Source organism: Vidua chalybeata, chromosome 6, assembly GCF_026979565.1.
Source record: "Vidua chalybeata isolate OUT-0048 chromosome 6, bVidCha1 merged haplotype, whole genome shotgun sequence".
Taxonomy (NCBI): Eukaryota; Metazoa; Chordata; class Aves; order Passeriformes; family Viduidae; genus Vidua; species Vidua chalybeata.
Window position 1 is genome coordinate 15,059,320 of NC_071535.1, and position 17,377 is coordinate 15,076,696.

Genomic DNA, 17,377 nt, shown 5'->3' on the forward strand with positions numbered 1-17,377 from the left:
CAAGCAAGTCACTACTGACCTGTTCCATGTAACCACAAGTGCCCTTCCTCTTGAAACACAGAGCTCCACAAATTAAACACAGCCTGGCAGGGCAGAGCGGGCTGCAGCTTTCACTGGCCCCACACTGACATTTATTCTCAGCGCTCTCCTAGGAAGAACTCTGTGCTCTCTGTACTCCAGAGGGCATCAGCAGAACAGCAACAACCCATTGTGGTTTAAAATGGCCTTTAGGGAAATTAGTCAAATATTTTAAAAAAGTGAAAGTGTTTCTCTACTTCAGAAGCAAGTATTCCGTTCTTCTAATTTACATAATTAATTCTTTTTGGACTAGAGCCAGCCTGTTTTCAAGGGAATTCATACTGGATGACTCTTGTTCATGTTGTCAATTCACTAAAAAATGAAACAGTATTATTAAGATCTTTCAATAATAATAATAATAATAATTAAAATACTTTAAACACTCCAGAGAAACTTGGGGTTCAAAGTAATAAGACACCTAATATTGCAGACCAAGAGGACCAAATGGAAGGATTGCTGTCTTTCAGAATACCAGAGCAGTGCCTATATTAGCTTACTGCCTGCATAAAAAGAGAGATGCAAGTTCCTATGCAACATGTTCTGACATCAAATATTGAAACAGAGTCTCAGCAAATTTCAGGATGGCTTACATGATTGGATGAAACTGTTATATAGATGAGGAAAAAGAAAATAGGCATCACATTGGATATAACATTGGAGATTGATATAGATTAGATTTTATTTACTTTATTTTCCCTCTTGCACTCCCATACAAATTTCAGCAGGTGAATGGCACTTCCAATTGCAAGAATAAATTGATTTTAAATAAAGTCATATTAAGTTGATTGTTTTTTCCTTCACTTTTTTTTTTTGGTAACTTTACTCATAGCTGAATTTTTGTGCTCTCATTTTTCTCTCAGTGTGTTATTCATCTTCAGTCTGAATATGTTTTAGGTAGCTGCTGTAAGCTCAGAGGCTGTTGTTTATTTGTTTCCAGAAAAACAGGCTGCATATGCCCAGCTGCTTTTTTCAGTCTGTAAACAATTCAAACACATTTGCTAGCAGTCTGGATCAAAACTTCTACTGAACTATTCTGCTTACCTTTGCACAAGTAAGAGGTAGAAGCCAGGAAGGGAAGGATTTGCAGAAGCTCCAACAGCCCTAAATGCACAGAACCTTCCATGCTGTACCTACTGGTTGTTTCACATACAGGCAGGAAAAGAGAGGAGAAGAAATGCTTCCATCCATCGCTAACCCCTGAGGAATGGCCCAGAGGAAAATCTTTCCAAAACATTTATCCTGTTATTGTAAAGCTTTTCTTTCTGAAAGATTCCTTCTTTAACATGCACTACAAGAAAAGGCATTTTCTTTACAAGAAGGACACTGAGATGCTTCAGCGTGCCCTGCATGAGAGCAATGGACCTGCTGAAGGGTCTGGAGCACAAGTTTTATGAAGAGCAGCTGGAGAAGCTAGGGCTGTTTATGCTGGGGAAAAGGAGGCTCAGGGAAGACCTAATCACTCTCCACGGATACCTGAAAGGAAGTTGCATCAAGGTGGGTGTTGGTCTCTTCTCTCAAGTAACAAGTGATAGAAAAACAAGTAGTGGCCTCAAGTTGTGCCAGAACATGTTCAGATTGGATATTAGGAAAATCTTCTTCACCAAAAGGATTATGAACAGGCTGCCCAGGGAAGTGGTGACATTACCATCCTTGGAGGTATTTAACAGACATGCAGATCTGGCCCTTAACTACGAGGTTTAGTGATGGAGTTCTCAGTGCTCGGTTAATGGTTGGACTTGAAGGTCTTGAATTTATTTACCAACCTAAATGATTCTATGATGTATATAGCACTTTTCCTCCTTGACTCCCCTACCTCCCAAGGGGATGATCCTCCTGCATGGAAGGTGTTCACTGGGGCACTGACCTGTGAGTTTTTCAAACCCTCAGTCATGCCCACATACATTAGCACAGTCCCTGTGGCTGCCCCTCCGTGGGTGCTGCAGGAGCACACCCTTACAGGGGGTCATGTAAAACACAGGTTGCCTGACCAAATGAGCCCAGCTCTGTGTGAAAGCAGGCTCTGGTGTCCTGGCCTGCCCTTTCCTGTCTGCCTTTTGGCACTGCCTGCACCTTGTGCCAGCCCACACTGTTAGTACAAGGCAACAGTTTGTTCTTCAATCCTTTGCTGCATGAGGCATCAGGTGACACCACTTTGGCTGAGGTGTGCTGAGTGCCATGGGGTCCTGGATGCACATCTCTGCCATCATCCTGCCATCCCTATAGCAACCCCCAGCCACTACAAACGTCAGTACTGCAGCTTTAACATTAAAAGGGATGTCCCCAGAAATTGGCCCTTTTTAATGGCAATGTAGGTAATTAAGAAATAATGTATAATTTAAAACAAATATGCCAAATAAAAACTATGAAAAGTCTGGTATAGCAAAATATCTTGTTGAAAAATACTAAATTGAGATCTGCAGCGTGCATCCACAGCTGTCTTTTCCTTAGGCTCATGTCTAGTATTATGTGTATGTTTCATTTCACTCACTTCAGTTACTTCTACCGTATGCAGTCATGCAGTTTACAGAAGTTAATGATGCATGTGAAGTATTTCCCAGAGTGAGTAGCTAGATTCCCATCAGGAGGATGTATAGAAATGCAACGACTCTTAGGACTGTTCTAAGAAAAGGCCAGGTCTGGCCATGCATATACAGCAAAAATCAGGTGCCTGCCCAGAAAATTGTTTACTCTGCACCATTCCTAAAGTAATAATGCTTGTCTGTCCTGGTTAATGTTTTCTAGAGGACATTTTGCTTTCATAATGCCATTTAACTGTATAAATAAGAGAGGGAGCTGCAGGCTAGTCCTGGTGAAGACAGCAGGATCCTAGGAAGCTGCTGTAAGTAGTGATTTTTTTGCTTCCTATAGAGACTTTAAAAGTGTCTCATCTTGTTGAAAACAAGAAATTTTAAATCTTTTCTAGGGTTGTATCTTAATCTGTCCTATATAATGAGGTTTTTATTGTGTCACCTGGATATAAAGGACACAGGCATACAACTGAGGCAATGAGTCACCTACACATTGTCAGGTCATTGGAAGGATTGAGAATCTAAAAGCAGAGCAGTGTGTCTTGCAGAAAGCAAGGTGGTCTCTAAAGCCAAGAAATACTAAAAGGGTCATCAAAAACCAGAGGATGGTTGCTTAGAACTTTTCTTTAATGCATTGGTGTTTCTTTTTAAGTAATTCTCGTGATTTTTATACTGAAGGTCTACAAGAAATGCCATTGCTTAGGGAATGGTGTATCTAATGTCTACTTCTCTTTTAGATGAGACATCACTGAGGTAATCATCAGGCCCATTGAGAGGGAAGTGGAGAAATTGGTGATTTTCACATATTCAGAAGATCACAGTGAGGTCAACATTTTTAATGAGCCAGAAACTAGGCTGTGGTCAGGTGTACACTGGAATGTAGAAACTGAAAACCTGGTGTGATGTGCTTGTGCAGAAAGAAGAAAATCCCCTCTCTCCTAACCACTGCACTCATTCTTTTTTGTCTACTTTTTTATTCTTTTGGTGTCAGTGATGCTTCATCCCTAAGTGTGTGCAGTAACTCAGGTTCAACAGCAAACACTCATGGTGGCCTGGTAGAAGAGTGAGAGCTCATGTTCACCTGTTTCCAGGTAAAAGGAGGCTTAGAGGTGGGTGATGCCACTTTCTGGGTGAGTTCTCCAATGCTAAGCTGGCTCACAGAAGATAGAAAAAACACAGAACAGCACTGTGAATGAACAGTGACTTACATCTCCAAAGGAAGATGTAATGTAAACTAGGCTTCCACATTTCTGCTGCAAAAGGAATTACTTTTAATTAAATATTCACAGTGGTTGGATTCTCTGAACAGTCCAATGGTCTTGGCTTGTGTTTGCAATTTCCTCAGGGGCTCAGGCACAGAGGTATCAAAACTCTGAATGACAAGAGAAGTGAAGGTCTAGATGATCATCTGGAATAGGCCCTGAACCTGTTCAGTTGCATATGATTAAATAAGCAGAGCTTTCTGGCCAGCCAGGAAAGCACAGGTGAGTTTATGCTGCTCCTTTGAATAGGTGGCCTTGGACCTGTGAAGCTGCATGACCTTAGAAGCCTGACCTGGCTTCTGAGTTCATGTTCTTACACACAGATATGGCTAGCCAAGTCCTTCTTTTATGATTTTTTTGTGTGCTTGGGTGATTCTTTTTACAAGTCTCTAAATAGCTGATATTTAGTTCAGCAGACACTACTGGTGGTTGTGGTGCTGTGACTTGATGTGCCGGGTGCCCTCACCAGTGCTGCTTTCAGGAAACAAATTTCTCAGATTTCCTTCTTCAGAAACAATCAGGAGGGAAGCAGCACCATCTGCTGAGCAAATAGCTTTTCTATTTATGCCTTCATATGTTTTTGAGTAGTGCAAATTTTCATGTTGTCTGAAATGAGATTTTCAGTGAGGACTCCTTATGGGAGTGGTATGGGATGAATATCCTTCTCCTGCACTCTAAAGGCAGAAAGTTGTCTCCAGAATGTCTTCAAATCATAGAGACAGAAATCAGCCCTAAAATGGACAAAATACCTATGTCCACAAAGAAGCAAGTTCTGTCAGTCAGAAAACAGTCCAGCCCACTCCCAGGTTTTCTGGTGGAATTATTATAAGGTAACTTCACCTAATCCCAGTATTCTCCATTTTCTTTCTGAGTTGAGTGGTAGGGAATATTGTGTGCTAGGGAAGAGGGAATATATTCAGCAAATGTTATCACCAAGTCTACTACAGATAAATTGCTGTAAACACTATCTTCCAAGTGCTGGCATGCTGTTATATCATTGTTTGGTTTGATTGAAAGCTTTTCTTTAAAGCAACCTATTCTTGAACACCACAAATAAACGGCCATTGTGTTACACACACAAAGAAAAGAGGCAGAGGTTAATGTGTTTCCTTCCAGGCTATTCAACAAGTCAGACTAGATTTGGAACTAGAATTTAAGTGCTTTTCATTCCTACTGCCATGTTGATGGATAAACCATTTTTTTCTGGAAATTATAGAAGTAAAGGCCTTAAAGAGCTTTCTGCAAACTTAACTCCTCCAGTCTGGAAATTTCCTAAAGGCTTTACAGCACAGGTTCTCAGCCCTTTACTTTTTAATAAATCATTAGCAACTATGCTCCATAGGAAAATCTTTAAGATCATATGAGAATCTGCATCTTCTGTTTCCTGCTGAAATGGTGTCTGTTGTCAATTTATCAGTGGTTGATCACTTGCTAACCCAAAAGCCACCATAACATGAAATATCAAATATGAAATAACATATCAAATATGAAATAACAATCCACAATCATATTCTGAAGGTTGAGAGGGTGCAAATCTCATTATAAAAGCACCTTTAGGTTTCAAAACAGGGATTAATGAAGAGGACCGCTTGTATCTTGAAGGCTTAAACAGCAAAAAAAGACCTCTACAAATCACAGCTGCTAAGTATTTTATTAACTTATGCCTTTAAAACTAACCATTATCAAGATTTTTGTGAGATCTGACTCATGAATCTTGACTGTTTGTGATTGGCCAGTACTGAGTAACAGATGGATGATTCAGATTGTATTTAATTATCTGTGAATTCAGAACTGTAATAAAATGAAATTAATTCCATGAAAGTACATAAATTAACCACAAATTGTGAACATGTTGTAACTACATAGAGAAAAAATATCAGGATAGGAAAAATTGCCTTCAGAAAACTGTAATTAATATTTTACAGAATCCTTACAGCAAAACCATTCTATATCCTTTCACCATAATTTTGAGGTCAAGCCAGTTAAAATTCCTTTCTGCTTTGCATTCCAAATAAATAGAATTGGCAGTTTGAGGCATACATAGAAAAGCCAATCTATCAGGTGCCATATTTTGTAACAAATAGTAAATGTGATGAGATAGAGAACAGGTGGCAACTTATGTTTAAAATGAAATGTTTCTCTTTTTTGGTTTTAATGTTATTCTTAATAAATTATGACTGCAGCTGAGTAAATAGTTCATAGTAAATAATTTATCCACAGGCAGCTTCTGAATCAGCCTGCTGGATTTGTGGAAATAGATTAGGCTTAGCTCTGATGCTTTTGTTTGGGAGTTGATTTCTCTTGAAAGTCTGACTAATACACTGGCTCTCTGATAGCAGTTCTAAAAACTCAGAACTGGAGCTCTTGTGTTGAGTTACTTAGATACATCAAGAATTATTTCAATGTCAAAATCAGAAGAGACCAAACTACAATTTAAAACTACTGTGTACAGTAATTTAAAATGTAGCTACCAAGAGCCCAGCCCTTATAGTTCTTACACTTGTCAGTAAAGCTGTTATTGCAAATAGGCCTGCTTTTTAAAATTACTTATAACAAACATGTAAATGTTTGAATATTTGATTATAGCTTGAAAATGTTTTGTTGTTCTCATGAGTCTATCTCTAAGTGGGTATTCAACTACTAATACAAATTGCTCCCTCTGATGATATAGAGAAAGCAGGACCATAAGCATAGCACTTTCTGACTTTCTGAGTCTCTCAAGTTGAGTCATGCCAGAGATGAAAAGTGCAATTAGTGTAATATATCTCTCTGTGCACAATTTTAGCAAATCTGCTCATTATCTCCTCGAACCCTGTGCAACTCTTGCACCATTTCTTTGCCCTAGATTCCTCCTCAGAAATGAGGCCTATTGGGACATTCATATCCCCATTTCCAAGGTCTCTTTTAAAGAGCTTATACAGTGCAGAGTGTCAGCTCTACAATGAAATGTGGCTACCACAGCCAAGTGTAACACATTGATAAACGCTTCGCCCTTTGACCAGTGGAGCAGCTGATGAAAATGAGGCCTTGTTCTTTGTTAATGGCATTGACTGCTTCTGCTGTGCCAAAAATGCCACTCCAACAGTTTTGTTGAAGAGACAGCATATTTTTTCAGGTTCTTACTTAAAACATTACATTATTTCTATTCAGAAAAAAACCCACCTATTCCTTAGAGAGGTAGGTGTTTATATCTGGTTTGCTACTGAAGAATAGCCCCCATTATTTGTCCTTTCTTTAAATAGGACACCTTATCAGTCTGACCAAAAGTTTATTTAAAGATCTGCCTGTCTGTTTGCTCAGATTCTGTTTCCATGTAGCTACTGATTGCTGCTCATTTGCATGAATTTCCTCTTTCTCACCTAACTCATAAGACACCCAGACTTCTTCTATGATGAAGTTTTAAGGAATTATTCAGACCATTCATGTCAAAAGCAGAGTTGCACCACAACCTTTCAGCGATTAGCCAAGAGGTGTTTTGTGATGGGCTATGCTCCGTTCTCCAGCCTGCTGAGGGTGCTGTGTATTCAACTAATCCATGCTGAATTTTGTATTTGCAGGTATTTAGGGTGGGGGTGGCAGAAAGAGTTGGCAGAGACTTGCCAGGAGGCCTGGGAAAATAAAATAAAAACATTCTGGCAAGAATTAGAGATCATGGAAACTGAGGACAAAAGAAAGAGATAAGACTTTTAAATTCAGTGGTAATGACAAAGTCTTTCTACTTAATAAATTTACTTACCTCAGTAATATCATCTCCTTTTTTTTTTCTATAGGATTTTAATACGAGAACATGAAGACCACAATCTACCTAAGTGTGCTACTGGCTGGGTTTCACACTGTTGCCCACAGTCAGCTCCCACCCAGTGACCACAATGGACACGACCCAAATGACCCTACACACCACATACATCATGGAGGTGAAGCGATGGCTTGCCTCAAACTTGTGCCAAACAATGCTGACTTTGCATTCCAGTTTTTCAGGGAAGTTACACAGGAGGCACCAAATAAGAACATTTTCTTCTCCCCTGTGAGCATCTCCACCGCCTTTGCGATGCTGGCCCTTGGGGCTAGATCAGCCACACAGTCTCAGATCCTGGAAGGACTTGCCTTCAACCTTACAGAGATTCAGGAGAAAGAGATACATGAAGGCTTCCACAACCTAATCCACATGCTGAACCATCCTGAGGGTGGAGTCCAGCTCAACATGGGGAATGCCATCTTTGTAACAGAGAAGCTGAAACTCCTAAAAAAATTTTTAGATGATGCCAAATCTCTGTATCAGCTGGAAGCTTTTACAACTGACTTTAACAAACCCACAGAAGCTGAAAAGCAGATCAATGATTATATAGAGAGGAAAACACATGGGAAAATTACTAATTTGGTCAAGGACGTGGACCCACAAACTGTAATGCTTCTAGCCAGCTTTGTTTTCTTTAAAGGTAAGTCTCCTCTAGGGTTCACATTCTCACTATTCATTCTTATCAACAAACCTAATGTTGCCTACCTCAGCTGTAAACTGGTCTGGGGAAAATTTCCAATGCTCCTTGCTGGGCCAGAAGATCCCCTAATGGCATAGTGGAGTGTTAGAGAGGTAACAGGAGGCAGCTGGAGGCAGCAATGGGGAGGCAGCTGGAGGCCACAGAGTCTTGTTTCTCTTTGTGACAGCTCCAGGAGCTCTGTTCCAAGCCACAGCCTTCCATGCAGCCTGAGCTGGTGTTCCTGGGTTTAACTATAGCTCCAATTGTCCCATATTCTTCTAATTTGCAATGAAGGCACTGAGACTTATATATGACCTAATGCCTCTTTTTAAATTATGCATGATTCAATAGCCTAATTTACTACATACTCCTTTTTTTTTTTCCCTGTCAGAGTCCTTTATACATGAACACTAACATTTATGTATGGGAGAAGCTAGTGATGAATAGGGGAGAAAATTTTAAGGAACAAAGCAGAAACAATGTGCATTTTTGATGTGGGTTGTATGTGCCCTTAAGCCTAACACCACTCAGATATGCGATCCTACATTATTTTATCTACAGATTGAGGCTTATGATTAAAGTCAATAGGACTTAATTGCATGCAGTATATAAGTACACAGATGATATTTACATAAAGGCCACTTAGATCTCCTGAAAAGAAAAGCACTGATAGGTACCAAAAAGCCACCTAATTATTTAATTACTGGCATCTGAAACATAAATTGAAAGTGGAATACAATGCACTCTTTTGAACAGGTAAAAGTTCCTTGCATTACTGTGATACACATTCTAAAGTGTTACATTTGAGAATTCTGTATATAACACAGAGAGAAACAGGTGAATATTATTACTAGCTATAAAAAATTTAGTCTATGATGAGATAGACAACTGGATTTCAGTTAAATTCTCCTTCTCTGTATCAGGCAGCTGGGAAAAGCCTTTTAAAGCAGAACATACTGAAGAAAGGGAGTTCTTTGTGGATGCTGAAACAACTGTGAAAGTCCCTATGATGTACCAGATGGGTAGATTTGACTTCTACTTTGATGAGGAGATGTCATGCACTGTGGTACGGCTGCATTATAATGGGAGTGCTACTGCATTTCTGGTTCTGCCAGCAAAAGGGAAAATGAAGCAGTTAGAGCAAACTCTGGACAAGGAAACGATCCAGAAATGGTCAGACCATCTCTTCCAGAGGTAATCTTCTGCCAGTCTGTTGTAGTGGCACCTAGTTTATAGTATTTTTTATTTTGGGGAATGCAAACACTATGAATGTGGCAATTCTGGGAACTGAGTGGGTTATTTTTGGCTTGTTTTTTTGGCCTAGTTGTAAAAATCTTGCAGCTGGTAGGTATTTAACTATTCTTTTGTTGATGGCTGAGTGACTTGTTGCTCTCCCAACCAGAGCAGAGGCCATCCTCTTCCTCTCTAAGGAATAGCAAGCCTAGATTTGTGTTTCTAAAATACTCCAAGAACTGAGAGGAATGGTTGCAATTTTAAGCTAAATCTTCTATACTGAGATTTCAGCTAGTGTGTTTTTCCTCTCTTATGTCACTGATACACTGTGACTCAGGCCTAAGTCTGAACCTTAAATAAAGCATAACTTACACAGTTTGTAGTAGTGCTTACAGGCATGATATGTCCTACACAATTATCTTGCAGCATTCAGTTGTTGTTAGAACAGACAAGTGATTAATTGTGAATGTCCTGATTTTCTGGCATTTTGTTTTGAAACTATAAATATCTAATGAGTTTCTGTTAGTTTCAACCATTGACACCAACATCAGCTAATGCATTTTACAACCTTGTTTGTCTGGGAGAGATCGTAGCAACAGTAGATGAGTAATATCAAGTTAATACATGCTTAATTTACCAAGCTCTGCCCTAATTCACAACTAATAAGGCTGTGCAGTTCACACCCATATATCTCAGTGCATCATCACAGAAATACCAGCACAGTTAGTAAAAACATAATGGATAGGAAACTGAATATGAGCTAATCATGTGATGCCTCAAATATCAAAATTAAAATGTATCATTCTCAGCTGCAATATCAGGAAAGCCCTTATCTAAATGAATTTGTAGTGCAAGGTCATTCAGGATCAATTCAGGAATAAGTTCTTCATTGGAGAAACTATGAGAACCAAATGGCAATTTCTGTTCTACTGTTTTGTCACAAGGCAGCAAAAGACTTGAGCTACCTAAAGGGTAACCACTGCTGTGGGTGACTTGGATGCTCTGAGGATCCCTGGACAGGGTGTGAAAAGAAACCCAAGAGAAATCACACTGAGCAGGAGCTGCCTACAGACAGCTCACAGTCAAAGGCAAATTTGATCAGGGCCAGCCCAGAGGATGAAGACAATTAAAGGACATGGAATCCAAATGTGCAGGCAGCAGGGAACAGACCTTTCCTGGGGCCATGCCAAATGCCCCAGTTATGCCAAAACTACTTCTTTGAATTGAAATACTGGGATTTGCCACACATCTCCCCTGGCAGACTTTGTCAGGACTTCTCTTCAGATCTCCACCTTCCTGAGCAACATGGGCTATCCTTTGTCTCTGCCTGTAAAGAGGGGTTCTTGCTACTGTTCTACTTAGCATAGTGCTCTCAGATTTCCTGAAACAAAACACCAAATAAATACCATTATGATTGCTATTTTTATTATTAAGAATGATAGTGCTTGTATCACCATGAGAAGCACCAGCAATTGAATTAGTGCTTACTGTACATTCAGGGTCCAAACCCCTGGGATTTGATGCTTATGGGAAATAAACAGATTTCTCACCATCGTTTATAATGCTGAAAAATCCTTCTCACCACTTCTATATTTCCTTCTCACCCTCTATATTTCTCTTCTACCTAACAGCTTTATGAACCTATATTTCCCCAAATTTTCTATTTCTGGGAGCTATGAGATAAGTAACACCCTTAAGAAGATGGGAATTGTGGATGTGTTCACCAACCAGGCAGATCTCTCTGGCATCACTGGCACCCCAGATCTGAAGGTTTCCAAAGTAAGTATTTTCCTTTCTTTCACAAACATGCAGGAAAAGCCATCAGTGGTAGCATCCAGAAACACCAGGTATATACAGCTCCCAGCTTCCCAACTTGCCTGTGGCTGGGTCACCCAGGCCTCAGCCTGAAAGCTTAAAAAAAGATTGGCCCTTAGTGGCACTGGAGATCAGATTAGTTTGCTGCATGTCTCCTTTTTATTAAGAATGGTATTGGCCGAGATTTCTTGGGCAGTATTTGAAACACGAGAGGAGCATCAACCCCTGATTCCTCAAGGAAAACCACTAATGCTCCCAGGCACAGCACAACCTGTCCTTCTCACCCTGGAGACTCAGTTTTGGAGGTGCAGACACACAATTACAGGTGGAACCTCTATCCTTCATCCAATATTTTGGACTTTTTTTTTTAGGAGATTTCCATAGCTCCATCCTAAACCTCATTTAAGCAGCCATGACTACAACAATAGAGCTCTTCTGCCTCTACTCACTTCTCAGTGGATCCCACAAAGCAGGGCTGCCTTAAAAGGACTCTGATTAATTTCTCAAGAGACTGTTGACTGCCCAGAGTGACTCTGTTTTCTTTTTTCCTAGGTTGTCCATAAGGCTTCTCTGGATGTTGATGAGAAAGGTACTGAGGCAGCAGCAGCAACTGCTGTTGAAATAATGCCAATGGTTTTTCCTCCAACCATTGAATTCAGCCATCCCTTCCTCATGCTGATTTTTGATAGAGATACAAACAGTACACTCTTCATAGGAAAAATAGTTAACCCAACTATCACTAGCTGAAGTGACATATGAATTTTGTTTGCTACTACTAATTAAAGATGTGAAAATGCATGATATGATTTATTTCCATTTGTACCAGCTCATATATGGTTCTTTGTTAGTTTTTATTTTATGTCACCATCAAAAACTATTGGTATTGACCATGACACTTGCTGAAGAGGAAGGAAGAAATAGTTTTAAATTCAGCCAGAAAATGTCTTTTTTACCTGACTGAAAGACAAGGAAAGACCTAAGCTTTGCCAGCATTTGGAAAGAAATGTTTATATTGCAATTGAAGACTCCTGCTTAATACAAAGTAGTCAGCAGGTAAAATTATGAACATTCTTTCAAACAAAGCAGAAGTGGTTGTAATTTACCATAAGTAAATCTGAGATGGGAACAGTTGGATCAACACTGCAGGGTCACAGAAACCTGAAGCTTTGAATGGAGACAGCACTGGGAATGTGAAAAGCTGCCTTCAACAGCCTTCTGTACCAGAAACCTTTTATCATTCTTAGTATCAATCTAGCAGCAAATCTTCCCGAGTTTCTTGCAGCTTAAAAGAGAGCAGGAGAATCAAATCTGCCTTGAATCTGATGTTCACCACGTGTTACTAATTTGACAGATTTAGATGGAGTTACTGACTCCTCACATATGTGTCCATCAGTGGTGAGAAGGAGGATGTAGCTGAATGGGAAGGTGAGGTGTTTGGATGGCAATTACACAAGCATACTGTCAGCAGAGATTTATGGAAACCCTAAAAGGAAACTCTGGAAAATTAGACATCTTTCAAATACTTTTGTCCTTTTACAGCCAAAAATCTAAGTAAGGAGCATGCAATAAGCAAATCATCTGACCGAGGTGGGGGTGCCAGGCACCTAGGTAGAACATAGGATGGCTCGAAGGCTGGCTGGGAACCACCTTCAATGGACTTGCCTTGGCAACTGGTATCCAAAGGACTACAATTGGCTCTGTTTTCCCTAAAGCTGTGGGGTTTGGGAAGAAATGAAATTGTTCCATGTCATTGCCAATGATGCTGGGAGCAGTCAAAGCCTTGGGAAGAGAGCACAACCTCAGCAAGTTCTTGTATGCTCCCTGTGAAATTAAGAGCAAGTGTGATTTTATTAGTGTGGTGCAAGCATTGTCTCCCTATTGCAGTCTAAAGGAAAGTGCCCTTTCTGCTCTGTGTTCCTAGTAAATGCCCTCTGTTAACAGGATGCTTGAAGGTGTTTTTCACTAAATACAGTAAAAAATATAGTTTTTTGACTAAATACAGTCTCAGTACAGATGAATGTATCAACCACTCATAGCATCGAAGGCAGGACTCACAGTGTTAGAAACACATGTACTTTTCTGGCACATTCCTGCATACTCCTCTATCTGTTAGGGTGCCTTTGTAGCCCAACACCCACACAGAAATAATTAACAAGGCCCCCTACCCGACTGCAGGCTTGTCATCTCCCTTAAATACAGTTGGAGGATGCAGCCTCAGTGGGGTCAGTTTCAGCTGTTAGCACTCCTGTTAAGCAATGGGCATCCAGTAAAGCAACAGTAGGGGGGTAGAGAGCTCAAAGAGGCGAGATCCTTAGTTATGTATTGAATTCCCTAGAGCTGCAGTTGAAAAATGAAAATAATTAATTTTAGTAGGGTGATTCTCAGTTTATGTCAAGTGTGGAAGAAACAGAGGCCAAAGATGAATTAAATATTGCTTGCTCCCTTGTAAACCACTTTGAAGTGGATGAAGGCATAAACATAGAAATACAGCATAGTAGGAGGAAAGTTGTCCTCATGTAGTTCTGGGACAGATTTGAAGATGAAGAGAATTTCTCACCTTTTTGGAAGGCGATTCCTTCCTTTCCTACTGTTAGTGCCTTGGTGCCCTCACAGATGTGCCCCCTTCACAAGCAGGATGCTGGAATTGTGTTTTGCTCACACACTTCAGGGAGAAGAGCCCGCGGGGCAGTAGGAGAGAGGCACAGGAGCAGCTGTGCTGCTGCAAGAGCAAGCACTTCACAGTTTGTGCTTCTCCTCTCACTGCATCTCTTCCCCGATCTCTCCGTGTCTGTAAAATGTGCTGGGGAGGTTACGGGGACACTGAGCGGTGCCAGCCGTGGGAGCACAGAGTGGTGGCGAGGAGGGGCGTCTGCCGTGCCCCAGGGGATTTGCTGTCAATCAATCGGCGCGCAGGAGCTGTTTGCTAGACTTGCTCCATCAGGCAATCGCTCCTGCCGTACTGACATCATGCTGTGATTTTCCACTGCAGGATTTGCCAGAGACAGTGTTAAGAAGAGCCAGGCACCACACTCAGCACAAAAGAGCAGCAGACAGCTTGCTCCCTGCCTACATCCATGCTGCGCCGCGCTCTTGGTTACGTGGCCCGTTCTCATCTCTCCCCCCATCCACCAAGTCCTACTCTCTTAATCCTGCTCTCGTCGCTGCAAGCAACAAACAGGTTTTCCTGCTTACACTCACTCTCCTCATTTCCTCTCCGGACCAGCTCTTTTTCACAGCCTCCCACTCTCCCTCCTGCAGACTAACATTCCGTCCCTCCCACTCGCCGGCACCGTTTGTTCACGCAGGAGGGGAATGCTGCCGGCTCAGCTGTGGCGCCTGCTCCGCCAGCAGGTCCTCCTCTCTCCTTCCCAAAAGAAATGGAGAGCAGGAAGAAACAGGGTTCCCTGCCTTCCACAGAACATCTCGAGGGCACTTACAGCACAGTGAGGAAGGCTGGGCAGAAAGGCAGGGCTTCAGGTCACTCGGCTGTTGCCATTTGCCGTGATGGGCATAATGTGAATATAAGTGAGCCAGAGACACATCTCAGGGACAATTAATGACCAGGTTCATTAGCCATTGAAACAGCTAACACAGCTATAGAGTGTAAGGATGGAACTCACAGCTGTGCTTCTGGTCATCCCAGGTCTGGGGGACCTGCCTGTCTCTTGGCCAGTCTTGTTTCGGTGACTGCACCGCGGCAACACCATCGGCAGCAACCTCCACGTGCTCCGAATAGCCCATCCCGAGACTGCAGCAGCCTCCCGGGCTCACACACTGTTTATTGAAGCAGACATTTAGGGTTTTGCTCTTCTCTCACCATCACTGAGGCTGTACCTGGAGGAAAGGAACCAAAAGTCTCCTCAGTTCCCACCCCACACCCTTCAGCCTCCCTACAAAGAGGAGTCAAGGGAAAGATTTATGCTTAGGGCAGGTGTGATCTGATAGTTCTTGCTCAGCAGGAGGAAAGACACAGGTCAGTAAAACCTCTAGTTTGCAAATACAGCAGTGTTGCTGTTGCTTGTAATGCAGTGGCCTGCTTTTTGTTAAACTAGCAGCACAGGCCTTGATTCTTTGCACTTGCCAGGCTTTGCTTGGACCTGCCCAGGCCTGCCTGGGGTTTTGTTTTAGCTACTTTTTTTGTAACAGTAAATAGCCAGCAATTAGGTGCTGTTACCCAATTTGTTTAAAATTTTCCTTGGCTTTGTATGATTGTATATAGATATTTAGGTGACCAGGAGATGTTAAAAAAAAGGAGTTCTGCACAGAATGAAGTGTCTGTTGATTTATTAAAGAAATATGGATATTGATCCAATATCCAACTGTGACAGACAAAAACTCTCTAGCAGTTTAAAGTTAGAAAGTGTATGTTTATTGTGACGCTGGGCAGCGTGCGGGATAGCTCCCAAATACACACTGCACCTTTCAGCTTTCAGATGATTCCAGAGTCCTTTTATCCACACAAGAATCGAATACCCAAAATACAAATACATATTCATAATTTTGGTACATCCCATTCCTCGCTTAGTATGCTAATTATTTCAAAAGCTATTAAGCATGCGTGGTTTGTTCCTTGAAATGGGTCGGTGGTCCCTTTCATGGGGAGGGGTCCCAAAATGAGGAATTAAATGAAGTCTTCCTAATTCTGACCTTTCTACCTTTTCAATGCAAATATGACAAATGAACTCTTGGTAGAACTCCCATTCCCTGTCTTCAATTGGTTTCAGAACAGAGGAGGCCCACAATTAATTGTCTTATGTTCCTAAAAGCTATTTGTCAGTTTCTATATTCTTCATTATAAACCCAGCTAACTAAACATTGTGTTGACAAGCAATCAATTATTAGTTAACTACTAACTCTTAACTTCATCAAGGCCTACTCATTTACTTTAATTAACTCTAGTAAGGCTTATATCTAACTAAAATCTTAGCTCCTCTAAAATCTCTAAATTCCTTAAAGTTTATGTTTCAGTGTGGCCCTAGAATGAAAAATGAAGGCATACAGACATGGTGGGATGATAGCAGGGGCCTGGAGAGTACAAGCAGAGGATGATGCTGGACACCACAGAGCTAAAATCATCTTGCCTGTGGTCAGTCACTGGTCATCAAAACTTTACAGACCTGGGAGCTGGGTGAAAACAGTTTGGGGCATAACTAGTAACTAAAAGAACAGAGATTGAGTACACAGTGTATGTGAAACGCAGCACAGGAAGTGTGGCCAAGTGTACTGTGGACCTGTGAAACATTGAAGAAAATCAAGGGGAAGAACAGGTGAGCAAATGTGTAACAGTGATCCCAAGCAGACCCCAGAGCACAGAGGTTACATCTACCCCTTGTACTCCTCCTGGCAAGGTCCAGGAGGCCATCCCTTTCCTTAGGTTGATGGTAGATGAAAAACTGACATTTTGGAAAGAAAGATCCCCCCCAAAACACCTCCTTGTAGTCAGTTGGTGAGCTCTGCCAAGTGCTTCAAACCTTGTGGATCAATGTTGGACAAAAGGCAAAAGTTGGTGCAGCAGGGAAGAGGAATCGGAGGCAAGGAGCCAGCCCTGGGTGACAGTCCCGATTCTCCCCCAAAGACCCTCCCCTGGCCTGCCCTCCCACCAAGCCTACTGCTGCCTGTTGGGCCACAGGACATTCAGCTCTTGCCCACAGCTGAGCAGCAAGACCATGAGGAGGGCTGGCAGAGGGCCACATCACAGAGGGGCAAGGGGACACTCCCAGGCAGGAGGCTGTGATCTGCAGCCCAAGGACCTTCTGGGTGACCACTCTGGGACTAACAGGCACAGAGCTCTGTAGAGGAGATCTGTCCCACAGGCAGAATTTCACACTGCTTTCTTTGTTAGTCCAGAAACCAAAGAGAGCAATACAACAGGCATCAGTAGGACTCCTTTTTCTGTGCCTCCTTATCTTATCTATTATGCTGAGACTCTGTTATTCAGTCACTAGATGTTTAGCAACTCGACCAAAAGCACCTTTTTTTTTTTCCC

General features: G+C 41.6%; 1 protein-coding gene across 4 annotated transcripts; it reads left to right on the top strand.

The window, feature by feature from the left end:
• The first annotated feature begins 2,866 nt into the window (after positions 1-2,866).
• Positions 2,867-12,189, top strand: LOC128789430 (alpha-1-antitrypsin-like). Of its 4 annotated transcripts, XM_053945413.1 has the most exons (7): positions 2,867-2,917; positions 3,598-3,697; positions 3,952-4,090; positions 7,639-8,304; positions 9,267-9,537; positions 11,208-11,355; positions 11,944-12,189. In XM_053945413.1, the coding sequence occupies exons 4-7, from the start codon at positions 7,656-7,658 to the stop codon at positions 12,136-12,138; spliced, it is 1,263 nt and encodes a 420-aa protein (XP_053801388.1). In that variant the 5' UTR covers positions 2,867-2,917; positions 3,598-3,697; positions 3,952-4,090; positions 7,639-7,655; the 3' UTR covers positions 12,139-12,189. The 4 variants fall into 4 exon arrangements, with proteins under 4 accessions (XP_053801388.1, XP_053801391.1, XP_053801387.1 ...); XM_053945416.1 differs by lacking the exon at positions 3,952-4,090 and having other exon boundaries at positions 3,598-3,715; XM_053945412.1 differs by lacking the exon at positions 3,952-4,090.
• Positions 12,190-17,377: the final 5,188 nt, after the last annotated feature.

Bases quoted from the DNA above. Each gene is read 5' to 3' on its own strand.
- LOC128789430 (XM_053945416.1), top strand. From the start codon at position 7,656: ATGAAGACCACAATCTACCTAAGTGTGCTACTGGCTGGGTTTCACACT. The intron at 8,305-9,266 runs GTAAGTCTCCTC...TCTCTGTATCAG, and splicing joins CAGCTTTGTTTTCTTTAAAG to GCAGCTGGGAAAAGCCTTTT. The intron at 11,356-11,943 runs GTAAGTATTTTC...CTTTTTTCCTAG, and splicing joins CAGATCTGAAGGTTTCCAAA to GTTGTCCATAAGGCTTCTCT.